General features: G+C 41.6%; 1 protein-coding gene across 2 annotated transcripts in view; it reads left to right on the forward strand.

Annotated features, from left to right (window-relative positions):
* Nucleotides 1-22462, forward strand: part of SDCCAG8 (SHH signaling and ciliogenesis regulator SDCCAG8) — a 111534-nt gene extending 89072 nt beyond the window's left edge. For both annotated transcript variants that reach the window (XM_054162320.1, XM_054162321.1), the window contains exons 16-17: nucleotides 20360-20486; nucleotides 22375-22462. In XM_054162320.1, coding sequence (XP_054018295.1) covers nucleotides 20360-20486; nucleotides 22375-22425 — 178 coding nt within the window. In that variant the 3' untranslated portion in view covers nucleotides 22426-22462. The remainder of the gene's footprint in view (nucleotides 1-20359; nucleotides 20487-22374) is intronic.
* The last annotated feature ends 722 nt before the right edge of the window (nucleotides 22463-23184 follow it).

Consider the following 23184-nt stretch of genomic DNA (forward strand, 5'->3'; position numbering starts at 1 on the left):
TTATTTAAATCCCTAAAACAGAAGTTCATGAGGTCATTTCCTGATTCTCTGAATGCTTTTTGTTCTGGTAGCTGCTGAAGACTTCTGAGCATTTTGTTTTGAACTGTGCCAGTTCTTACCAAGAGTTATGCTTCAGTTTTACATACTATGGTATACATCCTGATGTTCCAGGTCATCTGTGAGTTGTGTGGAAATCATCACAGAATGGCTTAGGTTAGAAGAGACCTCAGAGATCATCTGCTCCAACCCTGCTGCCATGGGCAGGGACACCATTCAACTAGACTTGGCTGTTCAAGGCCTTACCCAGTGTGGCCTCAAACTCCTCCAGGGAGAGAGCATACACAGCCTGTTCTAGAGTCTCACCACCCTCATACTGAAGAACTTCTTCCTAAGATCCAGTCTAAACCTACTCTCCCTCATCCTAAAAAACATTCCCTCTAGTCCTGTCACTAGACATCTTTATGAAAAGTTCCTCTCCAGCTTTCCTGTAGGCTCCCTTCAGTTACTGGAAAACAGCTATAAGGTCCCTCCCAGAGCTTTCTTTTCTCTAGGCTGAACAACCCCAGCTCCTTCAGCCTATCCTCATAACAGAGGTGCTTCAGCCCTTTGATCATCTTTGTGGCCCTCCTCTGGACTCATTCCAACAATTTAGTGTCCTTCTTACAATGAGGACACCAGAACTGTCTTCCAAGCTAAAGATGTGAAATGGTTGTGTGTTAAAAGCCATAGGCATTAATGAAAGTTGGTGCTTTTTATGTTAGTGCTATTCCAGACCTCTCTGAGCAAAATTTTTGTGCTTCAGGTACAGCTATATAATTAAGGTAAAATAATAGGTATTCCCACAGGGAGAGGTAGTACAGGTCTTACCTTCTGCATGTTTGTAATTGGATTTCGTTCCTACTGCACTTCTCTTTTTAACTGAACTGTAAACTTCTGAGCAAAATGAGCCTTTGGGTCCAATTGTACATGGCTTCACACAAACTTTTAGTACATGACAGGCTAACTTAGCAACCAAGATCTGTTTTCCAGTTCTTACTCACTGCTTTTGTCTTATGCTGTCATGTTGGATTCTGTCCTGTACAAAAGAAAGCCCTAAGTGCCAGCTAGCATAGCATTGTGCCTGGAACCTGTGTTTGGATCTAGATTCAGATGAAGGACTCGTGCTTAAAAGCATTCACTACTTGGCAATCCTAGATACCAAATTTCTTCTGTAACAGCTAAATCGGTGGTTCTAATGCAACATTGCAAATCAGTCAATCCTTCGTCAGTTGAGGTACCTTCCTTGCATGGTCCTTGGGGTGGCAGAATAAACAAGAACAACAACATTTCATAAGAGAATGTAGCATTGGTAGTCTTAACCCGCCCCCTAAAAACCCACTAAAACAACAAAACAAAACACAGAGGTCCTATGAAAAGAGATTCTGGCATCAGGCAGTTAAATAACAGACACTGATGCGGAAAACTGTCCCAGATTCCAACATTCCTTTCAGCTGACATCAGAAAACAAGGTAGACTTAGCATGAGAAATAGTGTCTTTATATGAAGAGATTGCTCTTGTTAGGCCCATATGTGAACCATATATCCAGATTCTCTCTACATCCACTCACATGTGTCCCTGTCAGCATCTGAAGAGAGATCCCCAAATGTTCAAATGTACCTTTCAGATCAGAGTTTAATTTTCGAACACTATCTTGGGCCTATTAATTTTGACTATAACAATACTGTAGTGGAGGAAACATCAGATTGCAAATAAAATTTCAGAGGTCAAACTGCCTCAAAGCTGTAGAAATAAATGCAAGTGCAGCTTGCAGCAATAGGTCATGGTACTTGTATGTGGTAAAATAGGTGTGTGTGTATATAGAGAGAGATAAATATATATATATATAATGTGGCATTATTGAATTAGTAATAATTTGCCAGGGAGTGTATTTTCCCATGTGCATTTTGTATCTTACAAACTGCAGCATAGAGAACAAATGCTTCCATGCTCTGTGTCAGATGAGGAAGGCAAAGTTTAAAAGCCCAAATAACAGTTCCATCACTGGCACCTGTACAAGTTTGGAACTTCAGAACTCCAGGACATCATGGACATTTTTGCAGTTTCTGTGTTTTCTCATATTTCATCTGTAAACGTTCTTTTCAATTTAATGACAAGGTTGAGAATATACAAGCAAAAGCCAAACCTGTTGGTTTCTTTAAAATAAAAATAAAAGGGGGTGAAGAAGAGGGCAAAAAGCTTGCTACTTGGGATTGGTTTATGCACATAAGCAAAGTGAGCAAGCACCTAGGCAATTCGGAGCTATCACCCTGACTATTAAAATATAGTATAGTACCTGAAAATTAGAATAATAACTGATTACACTAGATTAGTTTCAATATTCTGAAACTTGTGGAAAAGTTATTTGAAATCTTTCAGATACCTTACAGGTTTATTTCTCTGTAAGTTGTATTTTCTTAATGTATCCCTTAAAATTAAGTACATGAAGTCACCCTCCAAAACTAGAAATGATACTTTAAAATGGAATTTCAAAACTGCCAATATGAAGTGTAGTCATTTTACAATGTATTGGTTCTGTGTTTTCTCTTTTGACAATGGATGTCTAAAGATATTCATGTGATCATAAAGAAGTAAATTCCTTTGCAACTACCCCCACTTCTCCAAGCAGTTCTTCTCAAATTCAAGTTTTGTTTTGAATTCCACATTTCTGTTTGGCTTAAAAGATGAAAAGCATGCCATTATTTCTACAAATTACCATAGAAATTCTTTGGTTTTAAAGTGCCCTTTAAAACTAGGTAGATAATTTTAAATTATTAGATCTCTTTCAGGTATGCCTAGAATATGGATACCACAAGCTTCTAAATTGGTTTTATAATCTTGATTATTCCATATTAAAAGAACTGGGGGGGTTTCTTAAAATTGTTTTTTAAACCACACTCTATCCTCAACACCCAAGCAGACAAACCCAAAAACATTTGTGTTTGTGGCTGCAATCAAGATGTGATGGTGGATTCTTCATCAGACCAAATCTTTTTCTTAAGTGATCCAAACTGCAATCTAGTGAATTCATTGGTGCTTTTGATCAGAAATCAAGGGTGAGCATGTGTAAGAGGCAGTGCAGTTACACTCTGCATTCAAGGGAGAAGCTCTTGATGTATACTGCACCTTCATAATTTTCCATTGCTTTTCAAGACAATAAAGTGTATTATTTTTTATGTTACCCTGCAAGCAATAGGAAAGCATGCAACATTTCTAGTATTTCTACAGTGGTCAGTTTGTAGCAAGCCTTAGCCAAGGCTTCATGCATGCTTTCTTTTTATTCACCTGCAAGATGTAGCAGATAACAAAGTTCATTTTCTCTCTCATACACAAATCTAGGACCATTCCTCTTGCCTAAACAGTGAATTTAAATTCTGAGATGCTTAAGGACATATGCAAAGGACTTCTGTTCACTGAACCCTCCATTGCTGAAATGGTTTCTGATGTTCATACATGCTTCTATTGAAGGGAGGGCAGTACTGGAACTTGCTGGCGAGAGACTACCATGGTGCATGCACAAAACAGTCTTTCTAGACCATTAAGTGCTATTGACTTAATTGAGAAAATTTTAGGAAAATGCAAAGGTCTTTTGTCTAGGAAAAAAAAAAAAAGGAAATTAATGTGTACAGTCAGATCATTAGGGAAAAAAATTCTCCCTCATCTCTCTAGAGTCATTTAAGAAGATTGAGGCAGGTGGGCCAAGCTTGGGCATTAACACCTGAAAGGAAAAGTGATTAATGTTAAGAAGTGTGTGCAAAACACACAAGGTATGCAAGAGATTCATCCAAGAGATTAGGGAGATTTTTGTTTGTTGGTTTTTTGTTTTACATAATTTGTAAATAACTGAAGAGTATGCATAGAACTAACTGAAATCTTACCCTGTAGTTAGTTTAGAAATACTTCTTTTTGCTCTAAACACTTTCTATAGATTTCTTTATTATAGCTGGTGAATCAAGCTCTATCAAATTTAGGACTAAATTGCTGCATTATTGAATACACTGCTGCATTTTACACTTTCAAACTCAAGTGTGTTCTGAACTTCAAGAATGGCGGGGGGGGAAGTGGCATTCTGGGATGAGAAGGTGGCTTTTTAAATTTTGTTTTTATGTAAAACTATCCAAACCAATTTTGATGAAATTTAAAATAGCTGAGAGAGAGAAAAAGGGGAAAATAAATAAATAAACATCCATAAATAAACAGCTTAGAAACCTTATATTGTACCCTCAATTGTCTACTCTTTATGTTAGAGTAGGACACACTTTCCCCATAATTTGTTTAGGAACTAACTCCCATTTAGCTGAGGAGGGGGTGTGGGGGGAGTGGAAATGTCCATAATCTATTTGAACACAAACACTTCCATATTATAAGAAGAGCTGGTTTTGTGAAGGTAGAGGAGTGTTTTGTGCTCATTGTGATGGAGAGGTGATGAGGAGCAAATATTTGACTGTTTGGAGCAAATGCAGGTCAAATTTCATCTTGAAGAATGCTAGAACATACACATGTGCTTCTTAGTCCTCACGCTACATACCGCTGCTCCCTGCACAGATAATCACATGAACAATACATGTGAGCAGCATTTGAGGTAAAGCTGTTATCTTTTATCTCTTTGATGTCTTATTTTAGTGATGCATGAAAAGTTGAACGAGGAAATAGTGTTTCTGAACAAAAGGTGCTGCAAATCCTCAGCAGACACAAATGCAAAATTATGCCCTCTGCCCTTACATGTTCTGTCCTTCATTAACCGAGATGGTTGTTCACCACGGAGTAGTCAATGAGAGTTTTATAGGACCATTTATTTATGTGTGTGCTCTAGCTCTTTTGTTTGTTTGTTTGCTTGCTCGCTGGGTGGTTTGTTTTTTTAATTTCAGACTGCAAAGTGTGTGTTTTCTTTTCTGCTACAGTCGATTATGTCATAAATGGTCAAATGGTAACTCACCACTAAACAAAATTTCTTTCGCAGCCTGTTTTCCTAGCGCCTGGATTCTAAAGAGGCAACCTGAGTGCCTGCATGCCAGTGCAACCAGGATTTCAACAGTGTCGTTACTCTTTGCTCATCACACCAAAAAAAAAGAAAAAAAAATAGAGTGTGTCAGTGTATTCCTGCAGAGTCATTAGCATACAGACTCACTCTGCTTGCTTAACAAAGCGCGGGTTGGTGTATTATAGTTTCTTAGTCTGCTTCTCTAATTCACCTCTGACAAAAGCCGAGAAAAAATTCAGCCCCTTCTTCAGTGGCACACTAATGTGGGAAATAAATCTTGGGGCATAAGGTCTGAAATGGCAGTCATTTAAATAATTCAAATGTAGTGATCATTTTGCCCGTGTGCCTTTCATTTCTTTGTTTTGTTTCTTTGTATTTCTTAACTCACTGAGAGAAAAACAATATCCTATGATGATCTATATTTTTTAGACATCTAGAGCTAAATAATCCCCGTCCTCTTTAAATGCAGTTTAACTGGTTGCATGTTAAATAATTATTTGCTCTCTCTTTTGTGGTGTGGAGGGGGGAGTTGGAGGGGAGAAGTAACATACAAGCAGATGTGCTGCTAGATCTACAGGCTTCTGCCAACCATATGGCATCTTAAAGAAAGATGGTTGGAGCGTCTGGATTAGCAAAGAGTCGGGATGGAAAGCCATGTGTCGTGTTGGTACAGGCAGTTGTTTTAGCTCTCTGTAAAAGGCTTCAGGAGATTGTGTAATGGAACAAATGGTACTGCAAGCCTAGTAACAGCCTTACCGCTGCTGGAGAGGCAATTGGCCCCCAGGCGGGTACTGCTTCATCCTTGCTTGTTGTTTTTTTGTGAAGGATTTTTAGATCATTATTCTCTGTTCTTCTTTTAACATACAGGAAACTTGGGAGATCTAATTCTGAACTTTATACTTGAAAGGGAGCTATTGTGTGGTTAGAATTTTTTACACTCTCACTTTTTATAATGAAAATATACAATTTCCCTCTCTTTGAAATGAGAAGCTTGTGCCCTTGTGCAGATTTCCTGCATCCTTCGTGAACACTTTGAGACACCAATTCATTGAATTTACAACCAGTGCCCAGATTTGGGGGAAAACTGCTCTCTCTGGGATTTGCTTAGTTAGAAACAAGATTTGGGCAATTGTGCTTGTGGCTATAACATACCAGCTTGGCATTCGTATTCTGTTTGACAAGTCACTCTTTATGCAAACAAGAGGCCTGCTCCTATTAAAGGCAAAATTCCTTTTGTTTTTAGCAATACAGAACTGGGCTTTTGCTGGGGTTTCATGTGCTTTACAGGAGTCTCTGTAGCTCACGCTACACCTTGTGGGAGTTATTCTGGATCTGGATGAAAGCTTTTGTGTCCAGATCTGTAACATAAATAGGTTTTACTCGTTCCTCTACTGTCACACAATGGATCTCTCAGTTCCTCTGCCTCAACAAAATCAGGCATCTAGTACACCTGTAAATGCAGCTTTATCTCCCTGATACTGTGTCAAAGGAAATTAAAACTCCAATGTTGCAATAGAGGAGTTCAATAAAATTAGGATTATTTTATTTGAGGATACTTTTAAATATATTATGACGCCATACCACAATTTTTTTGTAAGTAAATAACATGAGGGATGCCCAGACACAGATTCATAGGTGAACAGTTGCTGAGCAGGTAACGGTATGATTTCAGAGATATTATAAACAAAATGTTAACTGCAGAAGCATCTTCCCTACTGAGGATCTTTGCTGAAAAATACACTTGCTCAAACTGAGACAAATGCTGCTCCAATATAGCCTAAATTCGCAACAATTTAAAAGTAAAAGTACAATTACTGCTTCTTTTTTTCTCTCTTTAATTTTTTTTCCTTACTTTCCAGAAGGCTTCTTATCTGGAGCTTAGGAAACAGCAGTCAGCTTAATCTGCAGTTCAGTTACAGCAGCACATGCTTTTTCCTGAGCCGCCTGCATGCCCCCCGCTCAAGCCTGCATATGTTGCTCAACACTGATCAAAAGTAGCCTCCCTTGGGAGGGAGGCTTGGGTTCATTTTTTTTGGCCTGTTCATTACCTCACCTCAGCTGAGGCTGAACCAGGTGTGAGGTGGACAGTTGTCCACCAGGAGTAATGCCAAGACCACCAGCATCTCTCTGGAAGGCTCTTGGCAGTGGCTGCTGAGGAGGAGTGCATTCGGACCAGTGAGCCCCTATGGGGACCTCAGGATTTCTTGGGGCATTTGCTGAGCTTTTAGGCTTTCAGTAATCCAGGCCATTTTATGCACCATGTTAGCATGTTGGTTCACCAGTGTTGTGATGCACATTATCAAAACTCTGCTTCATTCAGAAATGCACATTTCTCTGTGGGTTTTCCAGTAATGTATTTTGAGTAATGGTGAGTTTGTGCTGCAGCAGCGGTATCAGAGGTTACCAAGCCTGGAGTGACAAGTAATCAATAGTAGGTGGGTCTCTTGCTTCTCGTTTTGCACATGGGTTTGTCTTCTGTATGCCTACTTAGAAGAACAAAAATCATAGATGTATTTTTAAACAGAGACACAGCTTTGTTTCCTTTATTTTCAGCTAGTGATTTCAGGCATTTAATTTTAATTGTCCAACTACTTACGTGAGCGAGAATGTTCAGCTCCCACAAGTGTACCAAGACTTCTGAGCTTTCTTTGTTTAAACATTTATTTCATAGAACTGTTAGTGTTGCTTCTTACTGAAGACTACAACATGGTGAGGTAATAAGAGAAAAGCCTAATTTACCAAACCCTTTTGATGCAATTTAAGGGGGAAAGTACTTTTCTTTTCTTATAGTTACGTTGAAGACATGTCAAGGAAATTGATAACATGTTTCTTCAGCTTTTCAACCAAGAAAAGACTGATAGTTTTGCTAGAATTTTTGACAGTAATTAAAATGTGTAGGAAACAGTCAAGAGTCTGTACATGCATGTGCACAGCTGTGGACAGAATGTATTCTTCTGTTGGAAATTGCCAATAGCCTTTCCATAGTGAAATGCCTGTGCTGGGTTTGGTAATAGCCGATCTGTGTGCCAAGCTGTGACGTGGGAGAGCCAGGCTGGAGCTACCTTTCTGCTTATTTTGCCTGTTACGCCCAACTGCTGCTATTCTAGAGACACTAAAGCTGCTATTTTCATCCACAAGATAAGTTGCTGCCACTAGAAGGGCATAATTGACCCTTTCCACTGGCTGTGATCTTGATGTGTTGATACTCATCTCCGAACTGCCTGGCTGCAGTTGTATTTTTTTTATTGTGGAGGAGTTAGTGATTATTCTGAAAATAAGCATAATGATATTTGCCTCTAAAGCAGGAATAAAAATTCAGTATTTCATAGCAGAGATTGAGTATAACCTTCAGTGTGAATGCAGTAAAATCAGAGCACAATTGGACTAATATATATACAATAAATTAGCAACTGTCATGTAGTCCATAAGGTGCTAATATGTTTTAAGATGTATTTTCTGTGAAATGCTTTCCTTCAGTGCTTCTAAACAATTGCAGTTTTCACTAACTTCATCTACAACTTCACTTGTACTTTCAACATAGACCAAACCAAAACAACAAATGGCTTCTGAATTCACAAGAGCTGAGCTCTGTCAAGGTGGCTTGACAATACTTGTAGTCTACCTGGACTTCAGCAAGGCCTTTGACACCGTCCCCCATAGCAAACTCCTGGCCAAGCTGGCAGCCCAGGGCTTGGACAGCAGCACTCTGCACTGGGCTAAGAACTGGCTGGAGGGCCAAGCCCAGAGAACGGTGGTGAGTGGTGCCACTTCTAGCTGGCAGCCAGTTACTAGTGGTGTCCCCCAAGGGTCAGTGCTGGGCCCAGTCCTATTCAGTATCTCTATTGATGATCTGGATGAGGGGATTGAGTCCACGATCAGTAAATTTGCAGATTACACCAAGCTGGGAGCAGGAGTTGATCTGTTAGAGGGTAGGAGAGCTCTGCAGAGGGACCTTGACAGGCTGGATGGATGGGCAGAGTCCTGCTTTAACACATCCAAGTGCCAGGTTCTACACTTTGCCATAACAACCCCTGCAGCGCTACAGGCTGGAGACAGAGTGGCTGGAGAGCACATGAGCCAGCAGTGTGCCCAGGTGGCCAAGAGGCCCAATGGCATCCTGGCGTGTGTCAGGAATAGTGTGGTCAGCAAAACCAGGGAAGTCATTTTGCCCTGTACTCAGTACTGGTTAGGCCACACCTTGAGTACTATGTCCAGGTCTGGGCCCCTCAGTTTAAGAAAGATGTTGAGTTTCTGGAACGTGTCCAGAGAAGGGCAACAAAGCTGGTGAGGGGTCTGGAGCACAAGCCCTGTGAGGAGAGGCTGAGGGAGCTGTTTAGCCTGGAGAAGAGGAGGTTCAGTTACTCTTTACAACTGCCTGAAGGGTAGTTGTAGCCAGGTGGGGGTTGATCTCTTCTCCCAGGCAACCAGCAGCAGAACAAGAGGACACAGTCTCAAGCTGCACCAGGGGAAGTTTAGGCTGGAGGTGAGGAAGAAATTCTTCACAGAAAGAGTGATTGGCCATTGGAATGGACTGCCCAGGGGGGTGGTGGAGTCACCATCACTGGAAGTGTTTAAAGTAAGACTGTATGAGGCACTTGGTGCCATGGTTTAGTTGATTAGATGGTGTTGGGTGATAGGTTGGACTTAATGATCTTGAAGGTCTTTTCCAACCTGTTTGATTCTGTGATACTGCAGCTTTTTTCATTTCCAGGAGAACCTGTTTTCTTGGGATGAAGCTCCGTCTCTCTCAGCCCTATCTCAATGCAAAATCTTTATTTGTAATCCTCACCACCTCCTCCTCTGGTCTTCTATGTTGCATTCTCTCCAGCTGGTGTTTTGTTGATGCTGTGACACTCCAGTCAGTCTCTACAGAACTGGGGAGACTGGGTCTGGTCTCAGGTGAATACTTCCCTGTCAGGTAGGGGCATGCTTGCTTGGCCAACCAGCACTAATAGAGGAACAGAGCATGAAGCCTTCCAGTCTGGTCTGTGTGGAGAGAGCAATGGGGCCTTGTATGGAAAACATCTCTCTAAATATGTTGCACAGAAAAACCATCACTGTCACCAATTTAAAGTCATATTCCTCCCCTTGTCACAGGCATGAAACTACTTTCACTATAGTTAACAAAAGCCACACAGTCCTATATGAACCCTGAAAATAAGCAAATGTGTATTGCCTGCCAGAGCTTACAGGCTGGGCAGATGGGCAGAGTCCAACGGCATGAGATTTAACACATCCAAGTGCCGGGTTCTGCACATTGGCCACAACAACCCCATGCAGAGCTACAGGCTGGGGTCAGAGTGGCTGGAGAGCAGTCAGGTGGAAAGGGACCTGGGGGTGCTGGTTGATGGTAGGCTGAACATGAGCCTGCAGTTTGCCCAGGCAGCCAGGAGGGCCAATGGCATCCTGGCCTGCATCAGGAACAGTGTGGCCAGCAGGAGCAGGGAGGTCATTCTGCCCCTGTACACTGCACTGGTTAGGCCACACCTCGAGTCCTGTGTCCAGTTCTGGGCCCCTCAGTTTAGGAAGGATGTTGACTTGCTGGAACGAGTCCAGAAAAGGGCAACAAGGTTGGTGAGGGGCTTGGAACACAAGCCCTATGAGGAGAGACTGAGGGAGCTGGGGTTGCTTAGCCTGGAGAAGAGGAGACTCAGGGGTGACCTTATTGCTCTCTACAACTACCTGAAGGGGGGTTGTAGTGAGGCGGAGGTTGGTCTCTTCTCCCAGGCAACCAGTACCAGAACAAGAGGACACAGTCTCAGGCTGCGTCAGGGGAGGTTTAGGCTGGAGGTTAGGAGGAAGTTTTACACAGAGAGAGTGATTGCCCACTGGAATGGGCTGCCTGAGGAGGTGGTGGGGTCGCCGTCGCTGGGGGTGTTCAGGGCGAGGCTTGACAGGATGCTTGGTTGTATGGTTTAGTTGGGTAGTGTTGGATGATAGGTTGGACACGATGATCTCGAAGGTCTCTTCCAACCTGGTTATTTCTATTCTATTCTATTCTAGTTTTAAATGAACTGGAAAAAGGACATCTTTGCACCTCTGGTGTGGAAAATAAGGGTGAGGGGCTTTGCGCAAAGGAATGAATGAGTGATGCCTACACAGATATATAATGCTTTCTGCTTCATGTTTTATTACTTTTTTTCCATAGTGGTCAAATCATACAGTGTAGAAGCCTTGGACTGTATGCTGAAGAACATTTTTGAAGGACTATGATCTATAGTTTTTAAACTGGGAATATGCTCTTGCAGATAACCAAATCAGAATGGAGTTCTGTTCACCAGGACAATAGTAAGAAATGTTTTACCTTTCAAACACAAAGATTAATAGCTATAAACATAAACAGAAGCTTTATGCACTCTAGTACAGAGCCTGCAGCCCTTGCTGGTTGCAGCTAGACTCTGGGCTCAGCAGGACTGAACCCAAAGCTGTTCTGTTAGTCTGAAGTTGAGACTCTCAGAAACAGCTGAAGCAGTAGTAGCTCAGCTGCACTACCCTTTTACTGGTAGTACTTTTTTAATTAAGACAACATCTGACAAAGTAAATTAACAGAAGCTGATGTTTTTAGCAGGTTTTTTTGCTTCAAATGCCTGATGTCAGCTTGGGCCACATGTACATTCTGCACATGCCATGGGATAGAAAAAATGGAGCCTTCTTTTTCAATTCTCTGCTGCCTGCCCAAACACCACATGTACTGTCTGTTACATGTCACTTCTGATGAGGTTCATGCTGGGAATTTCTTTTTAAAGGCAAAGTGTTTCTGAAGGAAAGAATTCAGATTGGTCAGATTGTAGTAAAAAGCTTTTGGTGTTTCTGACTCAAATATAGTGATTGTCTTGTGTGGACGTGAACTACCACTCTGTAAAGGTTCAGGTTTGTCTAGTAATAAAAAAAAAAAGAGGAGTCAGAATAAGCAGTGAGGAAAATGGAGCACATATTTGTTGAAAGTAAATGGCTGACAAAAATTTATGGTAACTGGTAAAGCAAATGCAGGAAAAATATATTTCAGTAATGTGCAGATGTGTCTTGTGGAATGATCCTTGTAAGCATGAGACAAGCACTTTTGAAACTTTGTAGGACGTGTGTCTCTGAACATTATCAAGACTCTATTTCCTAATGGAGAAGTTTAGCAAAATCTGTTCTGTCCAGAACATAACAAAATCAGAGGTAAAGATATTAAAAAAAAATAAAAAATCAAATCCTGTAACATTTCAGGATTGTAATGATTGTGTATCTGCTGAAAGCCCTGCCTCCTTTTTCCCCCTGAGGTATTTTGCAGCACTCTAAATCAATAATCAAGCTAAATGGTTTAAATAATTGTTTTATTAAACATTTTTAAGCAGTAGGTATAAAACAGAAACCAGAACTATTTTTCTCCAGAGCAAAATTCAATACAAAGTCCATATTCTTAGCACAAGCTGTATTACTTCTAATTCCTTTCAAGAAGGAAAATCCCCTCTTCAGTCTAGGGATTAAAACACAACTAGACATTAGTGAATCTTTCAACCATATCTTTTTCACCCTGCCATCCATTCTCTTTCATTGTTTCCTTCCTGTCAAAACCCAAAAGGGCTAAAAGTGGCTATCATACCAACTAAGCCCAGCTGCTACACCTCCCAACTAAAGAGCAGGATGATAATGTTCTCTCTTCAGCATGTTAGAACAAGCTATTAGAAGGCCAGGAATAGATCCAGGCTCAGATTTCCTACATGATCTGTTTATTTAACCTGTTGTGCCAGCCATGGAAGTGAAGATACATTCTAATAGTCAGTGATGACATTTGAAGCAAAAGGGAAGCTGTTGTTCCTGAGTAAACTTTTCATTAAACCCTGTTTGCAATTGTTATCCTGACATGTGAAGATTGTCATCTTCTTGAAGATGTCATGTAGGCACTTCTTTAAAAGTATGTGGAAAAAGTAGAGTGCCTTTAGTAAAAGGGAATTTAGAGGTTACCTGTACACATTTTCTTAAATAAAATAAAATTGATGGAGAACCACTTGGGTGGAGAGTTTCATGGTGAAATGTGGGCATTCTCTCTTAGGTCTCCAATCCAAACTGTGCTAGGGATATTAGCCTCTGGTTACCATCTGTTAACATAAGTCAGATGAGTTTGTTCTGCCAGCAGTGCAGGTGAGTCCTTAATTTACTTAGCTAGAAGTGGTGTAGCTTGCACTCCTTTGCCTGAAAAAATGACAGCTTGGGCCTTTTATGTGACAACAGAATTTTGATAGGGAATTCAGAGGGTGGGAAATGCCACACAAACTTGTTTCATTGTGCCTTAAACTGTTGCCCTGTGTCCTTACACAAGTCAGGGCTTCCAGTGTCACTGTAGCAAGGACACTCATTCACTGCCCATAGTTCCTACTTCCTATTATGAGGTGGTGGTTTTGGTCTGTGTGGCTTTTTTTTCCTCTTAGGCTTTATTTATTTGATTAACATCAGAAATATGGATCGTAGTGATTTGCTTTTGAAGCTGGATGGGAGAATGGAGTTCAGTTAAAGGATGGATTGTATAGATATTGCCATATAAAGTTTGGGAGTATATGGGGACTGCTGTGAGATGTTCATTATTCAAGGTTGTCTCAAGGTCCTGATCTGTAGGTCAAGATATTCAGTAAAAAGCAATTTAGGAGATTAAAAACTCTGGAAAGTAATTTGCTATTTATCTAAGTTTCTAAATGTATAGACTGTTATTTGGTTACCTCAAAATTTACTGTGTTAATTCATCGCTGCTGCAAATAACAATGAAGATGCAGGTTTGCTCATACAAGAACTAGTTTTCCTGCTGTTTAAATGTTAATGTCCTAGCTGTCCACTGAGCTGATTCAAGATATGAAGAGGTGGTGAAGATAAATTTCCCTGCCTTAATGCAAAAGACATTACTTGTGCTATCAAAAGGGAAGACAGAAAAGTAGCAGAGTTTAGGTAGGAAGCAGAGAAGACCCATGATGCTGTCTTTACAAGGCAGGTGGGGAGTGACAACATCTGGAGGTGCTGTGGCTGCAGAAACAATCTCTCCATGCACACCAGACGTACAGCTTCACATTTTGCATGGCAACAAGTCTGTCTTTCCAAGAAACTCAGACAGGCAAATCAAGCCGGATCATTTATTTGTAAGCCATTGTGCCCCTGTACTCAGCACTGGTTAGGCACACCTTGAGTACTGTGTCCAGTTCTGGGCCCCTCAGTTTAAGAAGGACATTGAGACACTTGAACGTGTCCAGAGAAGGGCAAGGAGGCTGGGGAGAGGCCTCGAGCACAAGCCCTATGAGGAGAGGCTGAAGGAGCTGGGATTGTTTAGTCTGGAGAAGAGGAGGCTCAAGGGAGACCTTACTACTGTCTGCAACTACCTGAAGGGTGGTTGTAGCCAGGAGGGGGTTGGTCTCTTCTCTCAGGCAACCAGCACCAGAACAAGAGGACACAGTCTCAAGCTGCATCAGGGAAAGTTTAGGCTGGATGTGAGGAGAAAGTTCTTCACTGAGAGAGTTGTTCACCATTGGAATGGGCTGCCCAGGGAGGTGGTGGAGTCATCTCTGGAGGTGTTCATGAGGGGATTAGACGTGGCACTTGGTGTCATGGTTTAGTCATGAGGTCTGTGGTGACAAGTTGGATGATCTTTGAGGTCTCTTCCAACCTTGGTGATTCTGTGGTTCTGTGATTACCTTGCTCTGTGTCAGGGTCTAGCTGTAATCACAAGTGTTGTGTGATGCTTCTTTTTGTAAGACACTTCTGAAGTGCTTTGTGATTTTATTAGGCTTGCCAAATATTGTTGTGTAGGTTGAAATTGTTCAGTGGGGCTGTCCTGGGTAATTGCATCCTGAAGAGACCAGCACGGCAGGCCAGGGGAACAGCAGCAGAGGTTGCAGAGGTGGGAAACAGGGTGGGAAAGAGTTGCACAGAAAATTGTTATTTCTAACTCTTGACTATTTGAATGTACAACTTTAATATTCTGTTATAGGTTGTAGTACCACGTGTAGACTCTTCTGTCACGTGATAGCAGATTTGTACAATGCCCTGAAAAAGATTACAAAAGCAGGTAGACGTTTGCTTTGTAAAGATTGCAGGCTTTTGCTTTCTTTTCTAATTGGCTTGCTCCCTTTCTGTAACAAGCTTCTTCTGAAACCTTCATTTGCTTTCAAAATTCACCCCGTTAAAAATATCTGAGATTCGCAAATGGCTGATTACCAAATCTGGTACTGCCTTCATGTGGGGACAGAGTCCCTGTCAGTTGCATCTCTGCAGCCTGGCAGGGATCTGCAAGGTTCCCCCTTGTAATCACTGTGTCCACTTACAGGCAAATGAGCGAGGCAAGAGTGACCTTAGAAACTAGCAGCTTGGCACTCTTACCCTTACAAGGGAAATGTTTCTTAAAGGCAGTTCTGCTACACGGTGACATATTTTCAGGATTCTGAAGGGGGCAGCAGGAACTGTGATCCAGCACCACCTTGCCTACAATGCTGCAGGTCCTGGTGCTGGGTGGCTAGCACAGTGAGCCTCACCACCAGATGCCTGGCGGCAGCAGCACCCAACCCAGTTTTCCTGTGTCAGTCACTGGCACTGCTGGGTGCAATGGGCTGCCCTCTGTTACCTTGGCAACCAGCAGATGGGGACTTTGGCGGGGTCAGTGGGGAGACGGCCGCAGCAGCATGTCAGATGAACCACTCAATAACAGCCCTTTCAGTTCTGACAGCTCTGCTCTGGCTAGCCAGAAGTAGTTATCAGATTACTTGTATTAAAACCTAATTAAGATGTGTGCCAGTAAATGCAGCATGGTTATTGGATTTGGTGATTTAGCTGCTGCAGGTTGCTGCAATCCAATCACGCCATTTCAGCAAATTCAGCTCCATAGAGTAGAGTGAGAACATTTTACACAGTAACCTGACTGCTGAAAGAGTAAATAACCTTTTAATGCCTCTGCTGTGTCAAGGACTGATTCCTGCTGCTGGGTGAATGGACAGTACTCAGGTCCTTGCATATTAATTTCTTTCAAATCAACTTTAAAACCCAGAGGACGGCTGACAGGTTGGATCAGCTTTTCCCTTCACTGCAGATTGCTTGTGCATTAATGGACCTGTTCGTTCCCCAGGGCAGGGAGCTTTGCAGTGAGAGCCTTGTGGGTGCCCCTTGTTCAGCAGTGTGTCTTTACAGAAAAGAAGAAAGGTTTTTTTTGTTTGACTGTAGGCTGCAGATAAGGGGACAGCTAAATGTAACATTGTGGGTGCTAGTCCATCTTTGTGGTGTTGGATTAAATGGAAGTTGGAAGTTTGTTCTGCTGGGTGGAATTCACCTTGATGCCAAAGCTTTGCTTTATGCTTGATGTTCCACCTAGTTTCTGCACAGTCTTGCAGTGGTTGTTTACCAACAGATGTCAAAATGTAACAAAACCTACCTGGCCCTTTTGATTTCATTTCTGGACAGGCTAGGGTATAGCCTAGTCTCAGAGTCAAATTTACTGTTATATGAAGTGAGTCTTTATTAGCCACACAAAGTAGCAAGGTAACTATGGAGTCATTCTGATGTAAGCCTGCATATGTGCTCCGAGAACTGAGGATCAGAGCAAAACGTTTACCTTGAAGGATTCATTACAGCTCCTGTTTGCCTCAGTTTTGATGTTCTGTGAAACTACCCATCTGACAAAGCTGCCTCTTTCCTGCCTCCCTATAGAAAAGGGAATTTTGGTTTGAAAGGTATCATTATTATTACCGAAAGGGAGCTTACTCCTTAGTGCCAGGCTGCCCTGTAAGTAGTCCAAATGTAATGAGGTTCAAGAGCTACAAGTGCCTTGAAGTAACACGACAGAGCATGGAGTCAGTTCCTGCCCTTCAGGACTCCGAGACTAAGGAGGATCAGCCACTCGACATCCCAACTGGACAGATCTTGCCACTTGGCTGTAAATATGATCTCATTTGGAATGGAGGGTGAGGTTATGGTGGTCAAGACACAGTAAACGTTTGCTGGTAGGTGGTGTTGCCAACGTGAATGTGGCGACCGTGCAACCTCACTCACTCGTATTAGCAAAATGTGCAGAAGGTTCTGTCACCCAGTTGTAAAAATGATGGCAGGCATCGATGTGCAGTTGTAACATATGGGAAGTACAGTGAATGTGGGTGGAGCTGTTCATTTCTCATCTTGAATCATTTAAGAGATCAGCAGGCAGGCCAGATACAATGCATATGGGAATGTGTGGCTGTGCTGCACATGTCACACATAATAGCAGATACTGTGAAGAGGGCCCACAGCCTGTCCTCAGGAGCTAAATGCACCGAAGCAGGCTGGTAGTCCCAGTGTGTAGACCAAGGGCCAGCTTGGTAGCGGTTTTGGGAGAGCAGACTGGTAGACATGGAATTCACAGACCAAGATCTGCACTGACTAGAACTACTTTTCATTATCCATCATGACCCAGAATTGTAGAAAGGAATGTTACAAACCTTGTACTCTACCACGGGAGATAAATACAGGTAAAAGTGAAGTTGTGGCCTGCTAGTCAAATCCCACTCAGTATCTTTCTCCCTCTGCTCCAGGAGACAGTCTAAATGTAAACATGGAGAGGGGTGAAATTACAGGGCAGAAAAGCAGAACTGAGTACTATGGCCATAAAGAAAGATTTCTCTATTTGCATTAGCATATCTGAATCACCCATTGCATGAGTGGAAAGGATATAGAGCATATAAGGCTTGTATCCAGTAATGGCTTTAAAGTTGTCTCAGGCTGCCTGTGAGTATCTGGTAGAAAGTGGTGGTTTTGATGGACAATTCGCATGAGCTGGAAGTGACTTCTCTCCAGGTGCTGGAACTGGAGGATGTTCCTCACACTGAAGCAGTGTCTATTCAACTGCAGCTTTCTCTCTGCAAGGGGAGAGGAACACTTGGACTATTCCTTCAGGATGCATCAGCAGTGCTTGCTCTTGCAACTGGAATGGGCCCTACTAGAGTGATGGGCAGTGCTCATTGTGTTGCTGCAGAGATGTGGGTTGAGAAGATTATGAAATTATCTATGCCTTTAGCTGCCACCAATAATAATTTTGTGCCAGAGGGTTTCTCATGATTGGTCTTAAAACAGACTGAAACACTATCAGAATGAGAACTGAATGTAGAAATCAGCAGAAACTTAAGTTCTAAGGTCCTGAATCCAGATTGTAGTTGGCAGGTGTTCAATTGGGTACTTGTGCTATGAGGAGCATTTGAAAGAGTCAGGATGTTAAACAGGGCAGCAGTAGAATTCTTCTCTTGGTTCTGTGAAGACAACAGTTCCCCGTTACACCTCCCTACCAGTATTGCTATAAAGTAATAAGTACTCAGAAATAAAGGACTAGAAGATGTCTTTATTACAGATGAAGAAGTGCAGTAAGGTCACATTTCCTCCTCAAGTTAAAGGAAATCAATGGCAAAGTAGTGAGCAGAACTCAGCTTTCCAGTCTGAAACTACAACATTGCCTCCAGCAAACATGCTTATGGTTCTTGCTCTCCCTGGGAGCAAGGTGCCCTTGGAAAAGCTACCACTTTTAAAAACAGAACAAAGAACAGTAAAAGGGTGAGGGGTTGTGTGTTTGAATTTTGTTTTGTCTTTTGGAGTTTAACAACCCTGAAATCACCTTTAGTAAAGAAGTGAAGCATAAATAGCTCCTGTACCAACCTGCTATGGTTTGGAAGCTACAGGGAGTGGGAAAGTAGGTGCAGACCCATCTAAGTGTGCATTTAGTAGAAGGTCCTGTGCTATCAAAGTGGTGGTTTTGTTTGCTTCAATGGACATATACAACCAGCTGTTGTTGTTTGCAGCTAGCTGAATTTAGTTTTGTTCTGATCCCCAGGAGATGGTCCTGCAGCTCCTAAAATCCCTTTTGCAAGGGTATTAGCAGAGTAACAGGACGGTATGGAATATGGGTGGATGTTCACTGCTACATGATTGTTGCAATTCAATTTCAAGGAAGTTGGCTGGCAGACACAGATCAGTCAATACTGGGTTTGACATGCATTTTAGCAATTTTGTTTCAGCTAGATTTTCCTAGCTCCTTATCAAGAAATTTGGGGGTGTTTACTAATGCAGTTATTTGAACAACCCTGTTTAAGAATGTGGATACTCAAGAGTGATTAGCTCAGCTGAGTCATGACAACTGTACAAATCAAAACTACTACAGAGAGGTGAAAGATTGAGGAAATCACAGCCCTTAATTGTTAAGTGTGTAACTAATTGCACTAAAAACGCAGCCTGCATGAACAACACAACCTAAAAACTTCTTTCGGCTGAAGATCTATTTCAATACGTTGTGTAAGAAATAGTTCACAAAAGCAAGTGCAAAGTTTAGATCTAGAAGGAAACTTGACAAAATCAGAGTCAGCTCCTGTTGCCTAAGTGTTTAGGTGTTTAGGATTTTCTCTAGATCACTGTTAAAGGTAACAAGCTTCTAAGGTACCTGAAAGGACTTCTGATTATAGACATTTCTATTTAAAGAGTGAAATGCATTAAATGTAGAAACACAATTTCCAACTTATTTGTGCTTACATTCCATGCTAGAAGTTCTAAGCAGACGTGTTTTATTTTTTCCTGTCAGGAGTAATAAACAGGCTGCAGACATAATGCACCACACTGCCCTTTTGGATTAAAGAAGTAAAGGTGCACTTGCCCTGTCTACAGTAGTGTTGTCCCAACTCTGGCACTTAGTTTTCTCGTGTAAGCAAAAGGCCTCTGCATGTTTCTGCCTGATACCTTGTTCCCTCTGTTTTGCAGTCCCTGATGTGGAGCTTTGGGGAATGATGGGCTCTTTAGGTTCTTCCCCAGGAATCTCTGTTATGCTGTTAAAGGATCAATACTAATGTTCTTAACTAATGCTAAGCTTTCTTGAAATAAGTAAGCGTTGCATTTTGTAATGAATTTTGGACATTGACCAGGTTGCAAAGAGCAGTAGACAGAAAGGAGAATTTTTGTCACTTCAGGTCCAGTTTGTCAGGGGGTTGGGATATTTGGATTTATAATATAATCTGGGCTAGTGTGTATGTTTCAGGAAGAAGGTTACTGAATCAGCTACAGTGTGTTGAGCTTGTTAGCTGCAGATATCAGAATGGAGTCCTGCAGTTTTCACTGATGTCACCTAATAGCAAAGCAAATTTGCTGTCATGCCATTGTAATGCTTCTAAACTAGAAGTGCAGATCTTTGAAAAGTGCTCACTTAGTGTGATGATGGAAAATACTGAACACCCATCCTAGGAGTAATACTTCAGTCTCAGCCCAACCACCAGACTGAGCTCTGTCTTCTGGGAGCTGCACCCTCTAGTGCAAACATCAAGACTTCTACTGTGAACTCCAACTTCAGATGCTCTGCAACCCTTTTATCTATTTTTTTTTTCCAGGTTACAGCAGCTTGACAAGCACTGCCAGGCCACTGCCCAGCAGTTAGTGGAGCTGCTCAACAAACAGAATCAGCTCTTCAAAGAGAAGCAGCTGCTTACAGAAGAGGTGCAGTTTCTGCGAAAACAGGTACTGTGCCAAAAGAAAAGATAGTCCGAGGGCAATGTTCTGCAGCTCTGGCTGAGACATCTGCCAGCAGTCTCATTTCAGCTTGCTGGATTTTATTGCTGTTGTTGTTTTAAATAAGGCCTTCCCTTATTAATAAAATAGAATAAAAAAACATGCCATTGGAAGGAGGCTGGTAGCTGGACCTGAGCTGTACTTAAACCTAAACTAAATGAAGAAAGTATTTTGAAATGACAGTAAACCAGCAGAAGGTACTCTTGGTGACAGTTCCTGGCGATTTTGTGTTCCCTTTTCAGAGAACAGAGAAATACATTTTTGCCAGCACTACCATTAACATTGTAGCATGATGAGGATGCCTTTGAGCTTTTTGCTGACATTCTCCAGACTTAAGTTCCCCTACCACTTTGAATTTTATTACACACCCCTACCCCCTACCACTATGAATTTTATTACACACACATCCCCATCCCACCCACCCCCATATTTTTTAAAGTCATTTATCTCTCCTGCCGGTCCGTGACAACTCACCCAAGTGCAGGTGAAGTCAGTCTGAGCGCTCATCACTGTACTGCACCTCTAGCAGGATTGACTCTTGCTTCCAGTGGCTTTGCATGAGCTATTACTGCCTTTGGTCACTGTTCTAATGTCAGTCAGTGCTTTAGAAATAAGGGAGAGGGCTGCATGATTTTGTTTTTTACTTTGTCTTTCTTTTACTTGTTTCAGAAAAAGAAACAGGGGAACTAACAGGCCCAGAATGAGGTTTCCAGTAGAACTACCAAATAATCAAACCCACTTTTTGTGACCAAATGAACTAATTCAACCACATCATAATGCTTTCTAGCTTGCAAACTAGTGACTTTCCCCAGAATAACTGGAGTTCTGTTAACAAGGTGTAACAAAAGGCATTTTCTGAGGGAACTCTGGTCCAGTAGCACAGCCAGCAGTAAACAACACAAGCTGTTGTAGAACTTTAAAATATTTGAATCGTATTGGTAGGTTTTTTAGTTGTAGGATTTAGTAAATGTTTAAGCTAGGAGAATGATATCCATGCTCTGTTATGCCTTCAATCAAGTCAGTGTGTTTGGTTATGCAGCATTTCCTGTCATAGATAAACGTCGTAGCTCAAGGTGGTGTAAGGTTATCAACCTGTAGTAACTACTGACACATTTCAGGGCAACCATACTGTGCTCTCCATAAGACAGTTTAAGAAGATGGTTGTTCAGAAAGGAAAATTAACATTTCTGTACAAGGGAAGCACTCTTGGTAATGTGAACAGACTTCTCATGGTCCACCAGGATTTTGTCACTGCTAATCTATTTTATCTGGAAGCGGATGTGCTTTTATGATGTTGGGCAAAAGTACAAAAATGATACAAAAGAGGAAAAAAATCATTCAAATGTTACACTGCTATCAAGACTTGACTGGCAAAAGCTTCCTCCTTTATATTCCTTACAAGTTAACTGTGCTCCAGAGGATACTTTTTAAATTGAGAACACTCAGAAGAGAAGAATGCTGTTAAAAAAATATCACCAAACGAGTGATAGAAACATATTTGCAGCTATTTAAAGCAACAGTGGTTCTCTGGGAACTGGAACTCAGCCCAAAAGAGCTGCTGGAATATCAGACAATTGGTTTAAGAAAACTAAAGAACAGTTCACCATAAATGGGAGATTTTAACTACAGGAAAGGATACCTATTGCAGAACTGCTGTTGCTCAGAAGTGAAAGTGACATTATACTCCACATTTTACTGTGTCGTTCAACAGCCTCCTTTATAACACTTTTTGGGGTTGAGCTGGGGGAGAAATAAATCATAGCTGATTTACACTAACCTGAAAGTGCTATTGAGCCTTAGAATATAAGCTATTGGTAACTGCAGTTGCATATTTCAGGAAAAAATTCGGGATGCAGAGCTCAAACAGGATCCAGATGGAACCAAGTGAAAGGCTGATGGATCAAGAGGAACGAGCAGAAGTAGGTATTTTTTCTATATCCTATCGGGGGCGGGGGGAGAGGGGAGGGAGAAGAAAGGAGGAATAAAACTGTTTGCACATGTGGGTTAAATTTGCAAACAAAGACAAAAGGAAAAAGAACTGTTTGAAATATTTGGGGGGTTGAAATTGTTGGAGCTTTTTTATATTTGGTTGGGTTGTTGTAAGCACTTTACATTTTAGGAGAAGCATTCCCTGTCAAAGACTAGTTTTGGGAGGGGAAAAAAGTCTTTAAAGATTGAAATTGGAGGGAAAGGGGGACATACAACTCTTAGCAAGGTGGGTTACTTCTAGAAGAACTTAAGTTTTATTGTAGGTACTTTTTGGTCTGGATAATCACTAGGTGTTTGTCTTTTGATTTGCAATTGGCTAGTTCTGTCACGTCCAATAGTATTTTCCTTATGAGAATAGAATAGAATAGAATAGAATAGAATAGAATAGAATAGAATAGAATAGAATAGAATAGAATAGAATAGAATTAACCATGTTGGAAGAGACCTTTATGATCATTGAGTCCAACCTATCATCCAACACCATTTAATCAACTAAACCATGGCAACAAGCACCCCATCCAGGCTCTTCCTAAACACCTCCAGTGATGGTGACTCCACCACCTCCCTGGGCAGCACATTCCAATGGCTAATCACTCTTTCTGTGAAGAACTTCTTCCTTACATCCAGCTTAAACCTCCCCTGGTGCAACTTGAGACTG

This window comes from Dryobates pubescens, chromosome 6 (genome assembly GCF_014839835.1).
Source record: "Dryobates pubescens isolate bDryPub1 chromosome 6, bDryPub1.pri, whole genome shotgun sequence".
Classification (NCBI taxonomy): domain Eukaryota; kingdom Metazoa; phylum Chordata; class Aves; order Piciformes; family Picidae; genus Dryobates; species Dryobates pubescens.